Source organism: Parasteatoda tepidariorum, chromosome 9 (assembly GCF_043381705.1).
Source record: "Parasteatoda tepidariorum isolate YZ-2023 chromosome 9, CAS_Ptep_4.0, whole genome shotgun sequence".
NCBI classification, from domain to species: Eukaryota; Metazoa; Arthropoda; class Arachnida; order Araneae; family Theridiidae; genus Parasteatoda; species Parasteatoda tepidariorum.
The window spans coordinates 62,518,351-62,529,163 of NC_092212.1; the positions used below are offsets into that span (position 1 = coordinate 62,518,351).

Consider the following 10,813-nt stretch of genomic DNA (forward strand, 5'->3'; position numbering starts at 1 on the left):
TGGTGTCATGGGGGATCTTTACATGCTGTTGAACAGCAAACAAATGATAAAGTATTTATATTATTTTAGCTTCTTACAGTAATTTTTATATTATTACTTAAAAGGTCTTTATAATTTTTTTTATATATATATTACCAATTTAAGAATTATGGGAGGTAACTTTTGTGTAAGTAACTTGTTTGGTTATTTTTAAAATGCACAGAATTTAAATTTGAGTTTTTAAATTTGAGCTCGAATTTGAGTTTTCTTTAGCTTAATCTTCAGTATAATAATTGAAATTTACAAAATTTTGCTTTAAAAAAAATTAAATTGAGTCATCGCTTTTTTAAACACAAATGCAATGAGTGGGGGAAATTTTAGAGTGACTGACTGCAAAATATTTTTTTAAATATATTTGGAAGGTATGACAAAAAATTATAATGCAATAACTTTATTTTTATAATGATATTTTACTTCTATGTGAACATCACAATGTATTTAGTAGCCAAAATATGTCTAAAAGGGCAGCTAAAACAATTTTATTTTTAAAACTATGTTCAATTACAACTTGTATATTCATTACACTGTGACAGAGTCACAATATAATGTGACTATGTTAGTTGAAATTACGTAATTTTATTGCTATGCACAAAATTCAAAAAGGAGTATTTGTATGATTGCATAATTTTATTTTTTTAAATATTATTTAAAAGTGTTAAATTAACGTTCACTTTTATTTTCTGAATATTTTGGTTCTTTCCTATAATTTTTCAAGTTTTGATTTTGTAACCATTTCCAGACATTCAAATTTTTTAGTATTTTTTTTTAAAATTTCAATGTTATTCTCATATCAACTTTAATATTCAATTATAGTTGAATTTTAAATCAAAATTGTAATTGGTAGATATTTAAAAAGAGATAGTCTTCCTAAATTCAAGAACTGTGATTCTTTATTTTTCAGTTTTGAAAATCCACATTTATACTTTTTGTTATAAAGGATTAAAAAGATATTGGAGACCCAAGAAAAAGTGGCTGTTAAGGCTTCTTTTTGTGAAAAATTATTTTTAATCATTAAAAAAGAATTCAAGCTCTTTTTTTTCCTATTAATTGGGTCCTTTCTTGCATATTCCAAGCTAAATATTGTTAGGCTATTAGGCCTATTTTTTTCTCATTCCATAATGAAAATTGTTTATGAGATAAGGGTAAAGATTCATCAGTTAATGGCAGCTCCCGCTGGTCGAGATTAATGTTTCTCTGAGCATTACACTTACAGATTTGCAAATACTTCGCAGAAATTTTTTATTTCCTGCTATGGAGCAGAATGTGCCAATAATTAGGCAATGAAATAAGGTTGAATTAATTTGCCATTACTTTCCCTATTTTATTCCCTAAGGAATTATGTTTTAGTACTTAAAGCTTTGGATTTTTTTTTCCTATTCAAAGGTTGCATGTTCTGTTAATTATGTAACGAATGTAAAGTTTAGTTTCTTAGTAGTAATTTGTGCTAATTGATTTTTTTAACCTTCGAATTGTTTAACGGTTTATAAAATTCTATCCTTTTTTTATTTCCAATTATAAATAATGCAATTGAATGCTAAGCATATTATATATTTCCACGATATAAATATATATAAAATTTGGCACTTATAGAATCTTTATATATTCAGACTTGAATTTTGAATAAAAAAGGAATATGGTGTAATTGAACACTGCATTTTTTGTGGGGCTTATGGCAGCTCTTGAGAGCCATTTCGGCAGAGTAGGAATGGAAAAATGTTAAGAGTATTTATACAACACACTCTTAAGTCTTGCACATTTTTATAATTGTTCTGTTTGTGAATATTGGAGCACTGCCATAAATCATTATGTTGCAATTAAACATATAGTTCATGCATTGTATCATTTGATGAAGCAATATTATTTTGAGTGAATGTTTTTTTTTTAAAAACAAAAAACATTTGTATTCTATCAAAACCACTTTGATCTAGTATTTATTTCACCATTTGCACATTATAATGAAATCGTTCCTATTTCAGTAGTTAATTGAAAGTGTAAAATAAAAATGAAAAATATTTAAATAGTCAGTTTCTGACTTCATGCTTATTGTATATATATGTTGTAGTGAATTCCGTGATTTTTATTGCTGTTATATTCATAATTTCTTTGTATATTATGTAGTCTCAAAAGTAATGTCATTTGTATTCTTTGGGGTAAAAAATGTCTATTGTAAATATTCTGTTATGAAACAATGTTTGTGATTTATAAGATAGCTTGGACGTAGTGGAAAGTCTCTCTAAATAATTGATTCTGGATACTTTGTTATGGTTTCTATAAAAATGTTGTTCTAATTTGGCCATGCTAAACTCATTTACTATATTATATCATGGTTAAGTATAGAAAGCTTCTACATTAATATTTTCTGTATGAAATGCTAAAACTGGTTCTCAAATTTTGCACTTTTTAAGTATAATTTATTGCCGGTAAAGTGTCTAAATGAGCCTTATTCCAAAAATCTTCGATATGAAAGGACTTGGAACAATACAGTGAAATCACTTTTTTTTTTCAAAGGTGACATTTTTATTACTACTCAGAATTCCCAGAAAGTAATTTGAAGTTACTCAAAACATATTTTCAGCATAAAAGTTAGCATACAAGTGATTCCTAGCAGATTGTCATATATAAGATTTTCTAAGTGAGTTCATCATTTCACAACACCTGATATTCAAATTTGGATTTTTATAGACGGCCAACACATTTGTATGTAACATAAAATTTGCATGTATTCAATCAGTCCGCCATCATTGGTTTTTAATTGACCGTCTCAATTGAGGTCATTAATAAAAATAATTAAGTGAGGTTAACATTTCGCAATGCACCATTTAAAATGTTTAATTGAATATTGTATCATAAAAAATACAGTCATTGATTTTTTTTTTGTATTATGTAATGTGCAATGCGTGTATAACTAAATTTATCAGAACTGAAAAAAGTGTGTATAAGTTTATAAAGATTTTTTGTAGCTGTTTGAAAACTCATAGATCTCATTTAAATTCATGTTATGCAGAAAATTTGAGATTAACTAAAGGCAAAAAAAATGCTGATTCATTTATAAAGAAAATAAAAAGATAAATAAATAGTAATAAATATCTTGTTGGCCAAAATTATTTAAAGAACGAGTGTAGTTTAGATCAGTGACACAAAATAGAGATGCTGCAAGATCAATGCTGTTGCAATAAGGGACAAAACCAGATGAAAACATACACTTTCAGTTTTTAAAATACTAAGAAGATTTTGTAACTTTAGAATTGCCGCCATTTTTCATACTTAGCAATAAAGTTTAAAACTTTCAGAGGTTCGACAATAAATTACGAAAGAAAACAAGTATTTTTGAACACCCTATGATAAAAAATCAAGCAATAACTGCATAAAATTTTATAAACCTTAGCTTAAATATTTATAGAGATATTGACAAACAAATTTTTTTTGTCTTACGTTTCTTGCTATAACTTGAAATATTCCGTACAATTTGGAAATAACAAAAAATTAATCAAGAATTGTGCTAGATATGACTATTTAAAGTAGTTCTTTTATACTGCACATGCAAAGAAAAAAGTTAAGAAATCTTTTTTACAATTGTGTAGTGCAGGGATGGCGAACCAATGGCACGCGACACAATATTTTGGGCACGCCACAGATCACAATTGTTATTGCACTATGAATTGTTATTACACTATGAAGCATATGTAACAATTAAATTAAAATTCTCAAACAACAAACAAAATAATAGACAATTATTAATAAAGAAATAAACAATTAATAACCATAAAAAACAAGCTTACAATAAATAACTAGCTAAAAAAACTAGCAGTCCTGCATAAACTAACATCTTACGACATCTGCAGCAACAGAAGTCACACTGATGTTACTTTAAGTTGAATTACGCGTATAACTGAGACATTGCAAAATGTTTTTTTTTCAATGTAAATAAAGAATTTTGAGTTGATAGCGCTTAGTATTATTATATTATTGATGGCACGTCTATGACACGGTGTATGAAGGTTCGCCACCCCTGGTGTAGTGTGTCGTATTTGGAAACTAATGGGAAAAAAACTGGATTTGAATATCTTATAAATTTAAAGAGTTTTTGAACGTTTTAAAAGAAAGCTCATAATTAGAGGCTTTTCACAAATTTCATTTTGTAGAATTTAACTAATTTATTAAGAGCATTGTGGGGGATCATTCCCCCATAAAAGAACATTTTCTTTTCTCATACCGTCACAGGTAAAAGTCAGTCCAGGATGATCATTTGTTAATATGGTATAAAATGAAATTTGAGAAAAAACTTTTTTTATAGAAGTACAAAAACTACGTAGAAAATTGCTTCAAACTCTTAAATTTTTAAAAAAATTTTCCGTGCATGCGCTGTACAGAAATACTTTAAATATCTTGCATAGTTTTTAACAAATTTTAAAACAATAATTTTGTAATTAATTGCTCCCAAAATTTTGTTTCATTTTAATAAATATTTTTGAAGTTATAGCAAAAAAATTAGCTTTTTATAAAAATGCTCGTAACTGCATAAATATTTTAACTGCATTAACAAAATTTTATGCAGTCATTGCAAATAACAACTAAAGTAATCTATACAAGCTTACAGCTTGATTTTCTGGCATAGAGTGTTCAAAAACACTTGTTTTCTTTCGTAATTTACTGTCGGTCCCTGAAAGTTTTAAACTTTATTGCTAAGTATAAAAAAATTGCATTAACCTCTAAAGTTACAACATAATCTTCTAAGTATTTAAAAAATTGTGAAAACTGAAAGCTTCTCTTTTATATTGTAAGGTAATGCATAGAAAGAGATTAGGTGAGAATGGCAGATATGTAAAGGGTTAATTTTTTTTAGCATATAGAATTACTTAACTTTTCGCTATCTCACCTCCTCTATTCTAGTTGCAACTCTATTGATCCTGCAGTTATTTGTTCTATGTAGATGCACTGATGATGATAGTCAGTAGAGAAATTTAAATCAATTATTAAGTGACCTCCAGCTATGGTGTTTCTAAGAAATGAAAAGCTGTTTTTTAATGCAGCACACATAAACAATGTACATGAAAACTTGATTGCAATATCTTATTATTTAAACTGCTAAATTGAAATGTTATGATAGTATGAATAAAATGATTTTCCAAAGTAGTTGTATCCATTTCATTACAGTTGGTATGCATAGCGTCATGAGAGTGTCTTAATTATAAGAGCTAGTTTTTTTTTTTACAATATTATGAGAGGTGCACATTTTAGATACATAAAACTATTTTCTGTTGAATCTTTATGAAAATGCTTTTATTTTCTCTCAAATACAATTTTATATTTAAGAAGCTTGTTATAAAAACTCTATAAGTAATATTATTTACAGTTACACTTCTCATAAACACAATTACAAAATCTCTACAGTAAAAAAGTGCATTTTCTGTTGCCATTGTAGAAATATTGGCTTTTTAATATAGAAATTAATAAAAGGGATTTGTCATGACATGCATATCAAATCTGAAAGATATATCTGACTTCATGCTTATTGTATATATATGTTGTAGTGAATTACGTGATTTTNTCATAAACACAATTACAAAATCTCTACAGTAAAAAAGTGCATTTTCTGTTGCCATTGTAGAAATATTGGCTTTTTAATATAGAAATTAATAAAAGGGATTTGTCATGACATGCATATCAAATCTGAAAGATATATAATAAAATTATGAGAGTAAAACTTGTCAAAAAAAAAGTAAAACTCATTATCATGAGTTTTACTTTTTGTAACTCATTATCATGAGTTTTTTTATTATGTGATAAGTGATCACATAATAATACCTTATGAAAATTTTGAAAAAACCACATGGATATCAGCAACGAATGAAAAAGTTTATGGGAGAAAAAAAAACAGGTGTATTGTCATGTCAGAAAATTACCAATAAATGCACAAATTGAATTTTTTGTGTTGTAATAATAATGTATGAACAATAGGGATTTAAAAAAAAAGGAACAATGAGAATTTCATAGCAATAATAGCAGATAAAACAATTGAAACATTGCATTGATTAAAGAACGGTATCAACGCAAATTCAGTGCATCCAAAAAATAATTAGTTAAATGCGCAGTTCGAATTTTGTGTGTCATAATAATATCAAAAATTTTAAAAACCATGAGAAAATCAATTAAAATAACTGCAAAAGAAAAAAAAAAGATTGAAAAAGGGGTTTATGGTGGTATCCAGCATGTTGGAAAATGATTACTGAAATGCATAATTTCAAATTTTTATATCGTAATATCACATTAAAAATTAGTTTGATCCGATTGTTGTCAAATACAAAAAGATGGGTAAATATATTACATTGATTTAATAATTCTGTTATTACGAAATCTTTTAAACATTTGCTATTCATGTAACTTAACGTGTTATTTTACTAAATCCCTTAATCAGAAAGCTTAAAGAGGTGTTTACAAATCAAATAAATAAATAATTCTAAAATAATTGTTACTTAAGCTAATCGTGGTTTTTTATCAGGAGGTGGTTTCATAGCTGTTCTCTGTACAGCAGAAGGTGGAGGTGCTATTGTGGCAACTGGTGCAGGGGGAGGTGGTGGAGGGAGAGGTGGAACAGTTGCAGGAGTTACCGTTGTTGAGGATGGTTCTGTTTTAACAACCACAGTAGTTGCAGTATTTGTAACAGTAGTTGTAGTGTTTGTAGCGCTAGTTGCAGTAGTTGAAGCTGGTGGAGGTGTATCAACTTTTTCAGTCTTGATTTCAACTTTTACGTCTGTCTTGGCAGCGGCTGCAGCTGTTTCTTCTAAAAATTAAGTATGTTTAAAGTAAATCTTAAAACAACTTTTGATTTTACAATAAAAATTAAAATGAATATGACATGAATAACTTAAACCCTCAGTTCAATATTCATTTTTTCCCGTCGGCTATCCTTGATAAATAAATTTAAAAAATGTTTAGGTATGTGTTTTTCATTAAAATTTCATTTTTTCAGAAGTATTGCAGAAATCAATAAAAATAGCTTAATCGTTTTTATTTCTTTTAGAAATTAAATGAAATTACATAGTTTTTTCAAGAATATGTATATTTTTTACCTGAATGTATGAAAAAATTTATTCGAGTAACTTGCATTCTTCTGTAAGCTTGTGTTGTTCATCTAGAGCAGTGGTTCCTGAACTTTTTTGTTTTGCAGTTTGCCATGTTTTTCTGTTTTGGATAGACCCCCTGCTTTCCTGATATTGATTTTTTGTAAATTCATCAACTTCAAATGTATTTTTGACTGCTGGTATAGTGCTACTCACTGTGAAAGATTTAAATTTTCTAACTGTAGTGTGAAAAAAACACATGTTAATTTTATACGTTTATTAATTAAATTCAAACTAATTTAATTAATATCAGGGCTGATTGTGCTCCGGATTTTTTGCTAACTGTGATCTGGAAGTTTCCGGAGATCGAAGGTTCAGACGTTTAAAAAAATCATTGATTACAAAAGTTTCTGGAAATCAAATTTTCATAGGTGGAACTTTAAAACACAGTTTATTTTATTTGTAAGGGAGTGCCAGATACTTTATAAGCTTATATTCAAGATTAATATTAATTTTTTATCAGTAATTAGTTATTATAATCATAAACTCAAGAAAGAAAGACATATTTGTAAATTTCAATTACTTCTCCAGGTTGACATAGGTACTTGTAAATGGTATAGGTATGTGAAAAAATTTAAATATATTTTAAGTAAACTAAGAAATATTGAGCAAAAGGAAAAAACCTTGTTTAAACTCTTTTCTATTTAAAATTTTTTTTTTACTCAAGAAATTTTCCGGAATTTTGACTTGAGCTCACAATCATCCCTGTAATATGGAATAGAATAAAATAATTCCACTTTAAAACCCGTACTCCGCTACTAATATGGTAATTGCGGAAATAAGTTTGTATACAAAACCGTAAAAGTGTATTATCGGTCTGTTTATTACGTTTTCACGTAAAAACTATGCAGCAAATCTCTGTGATCTTGTGAGCAGATAAAGTTTGAAGTCTAGCTAGCTAAAGAGTTTACACAGGTTAGGCTACAATTTACGGTGGAAAAATACTTTTTTGTTACAAAATAAAACCTTACGCACAGAGAAATTAAAAATGTACCAGGGCAGAGGGAGAGTTGTAGGCAACTGCTAGTTTATAATAATTCAGTGTCAAATCAAAAAATAATCCTAATAACTTAAAATTTTAATAAAACTTTTACTTCATAGCTACTTTTATAAATTATGTAGAATGTCTTTATATTATAAGGTAGTATAATGTAAGTAAATAGGTACTATCTGTGTATGTTGATTATTCCATTCAGGAAATGTCAAAATTAAAAGTCACAACCTGTTCATATGGGATCCACTATCGTTGACCCCAATTTTCATTTTATGGGCCCCCAATTTCTTTTTCACTTGACACGGACCCCTTGCAGGTTGTCGCCGATCCCTGGGGGTCAATATATACCACTTTGAGAATCACCGATCTAAAGGTTAATTTATAAGTATGCAATGAATTAATAAATTGTTGTAAAAATAACTCATTAATTTCTTTTTGTAGAGAGTTAAAAACACTTTATTGTTAGGATCACCACTTTACAAATACACTGTATTTATGTTTTGCAAAATGCATAACTGTATTTAATAAACTTTGTTTTTTGAAAAGCACTTAGATTTAATTAACCTTATATAAATAATTGGATAGGATAAACCAGAACTGATTAATTTCAATTTTTACATTTTGTCTTTCTTTTTATCAGCTGTGAAATACGGTATAGCAAAATACCTAACTTGGCAGGTATTTAGCAATACCGCAATTTTTAACTGTTGTACTAAAAATCGAACTAACCAACCAACAAACTTGTTAGTCTGTAGCTTGCAGATCGCATTCACTCAAACTTGAGATTGTCAAATAAAATTAAAGAAAAGATGCTTTCGCTGAGTTTACACTATGAGTATTTAACCACTTTAATGCTTTTTCAAAGTTTTTTTTTTCCACTGACCTCTCAGCACAGCCCTGTAGCATCACTATAAGCTAACAATTAGTTCATCTTGTGAATATGAAGAGTTGAGACTCTATGTTTCCTACTTTAGTTTAAATTATTTATATTCTTGTTAATTTCTAATTATATCTCCTAGCAAATGCTAATAATTACATCTACAGTTCTAAAGATATTTTTGTTTTATTTCAACTGCATTCATTTCGCAATTTTCTGCGCTTTATGCATGTCATCTTCTTGCATGCTCTAGCAATAGATTGGAAACTCTTTATATAGTTCTGTGATTGTACAACACTTAATAAGGAAATTATTAATGAAATATTGCAATCCTTTAACCCTTTCGCGCCTAATGGGACACATACGTCCCAAGCAAATTTCAAAAAAATCTTTTGGGACAGAAACACTTTTCTGTCTAATGGGAGACTTTCTCACCAGTCTTGCCAATGTTTTTCAAGGTATTTTCATTTACATAACATAGATGGCACTACTGTACATAATGCAATTCTTGCGTTTTTGAAGTGTTGTAGCAACTCATTCCATACGGTACGAACGTAAATAGTTTAGTTTTGGAAAATACCGCATATTTTCGATTAAATTTTGATTGATCTATAAATCTAAGGCCAGAGAAATTACTCACGAAGCTGATTACCTCTAATAAACAGATAAGTTGCAAAGTTTTACTTCCGTTTTTATTATTGGGACATATGTGTCCCTCTCGTCTTGAATAGAGGGAACACATGATCCCAACAGTCCTATGTGATCATTGGTTTTCTTCACAAAATTACTCATTGAAGACTACTGGGACACATATGTCCCAGTTTTCAGGACTGATGGGACATATATGACCCGGTCCTAAATCAGTGTTTAAAATCTTCCTAAAAATATAACATCTTAGTTTTAGCATTCTAGTGTGCCCTACTCATAGTTTATGCCACAAGAAATTGTTCTGCTGTAAAAAAAAGAAGAAAAAAACGTTGCGAAAGGGTTAAGTGTAATTAGATTCAATAATAATTATCTATAATAAATATAGCACAAATAATAGATGAATTTTTATATTGTATAAACTAATTTTTTAAACACATTTCTACTTTTTTGAATAACAAACATTTAATAAAATACTTAATTCAAACAAAAGTAAATTACAAGTGAATAAGATTTTTCTAAAACTGTATTAAAATAAACATATAATTATTCAGCAATTTCAATTTTCACTCAAGATGTAATTTGTGCAGTTTAAATAAAGATATACAGACCAGTAGTTTGTTTTTCTAATTGTGGTGGAGAGGTCATTTTAGGCGGAAACTTTTTAGCTAGTTCCATGAGAAGTACATCTACTCTGCGGCGTTGGAAGGCTGAACCGGTTTCTTCTTTTACTTTTGTCTTTTCTATGTATATAAAAAAAATATTAAAATAAATTTTTTGATTTAGCAAATACACTGGTACAGATTAAGATCAACAATTTAAAAAAAACGAAAACTTCTTTAATAAGAGAAATATTAAAAAAAAAGTCAAAATTAATTATAAACAGCAATCATTATGCAATCAGTATTTAAATTAGAATGAAATAAAAGGAAAACAATTCATGATCATTTTATAGCAGTTATTCAGTCAAAATTTTTATAAAGTAAAAAAAAATAGAATGACTTCAATATCTATATTATATAAAACGCTAATACGTACGTATGTATCAATAAAACCAATGATATTTCTTTTCTCGCGCTGGCAACAGTTTTCATTTTTAATTGATTGGATTCGGCGCGCAAGAGCACGTAGTGAGCA

General features: G+C 28.1%; 1 protein-coding gene across 4 annotated transcripts in view; it reads right to left on the reverse strand.

The window, feature by feature from the left end:
* Window positions 1-4,820: 4,820 nt before the first annotated feature.
* The window catches only part of LOC107441878 (mediator of RNA polymerase II transcription subunit 6), a 29,745-nt gene continuing 23,752 nt past the window's right edge, over window positions 4,821-10,813 (reverse strand). For 2 of the 4 annotated variants that reach the window (XM_043048371.2, XM_043048370.1), the window contains exons 8-9: window positions 10,288-10,419; window positions 6,274-6,820 (exon numbers count right to left, since the gene is read on the reverse strand). In XM_043048371.2, the coding sequence (XP_042904305.1) occupies window positions 6,513-6,820; window positions 10,288-10,419 (440 nt within the window). In that variant the 3' untranslated portion in view covers window positions 6,274-6,512. Of the gene's footprint in view, window positions 5,039-5,584; window positions 5,710-6,273; window positions 6,821-10,287; window positions 10,420-10,813 lie in introns of those variants that run through there. The other 2 variants (XM_043048372.2, XM_043048373.2) reach the window with 2 other exon arrangements.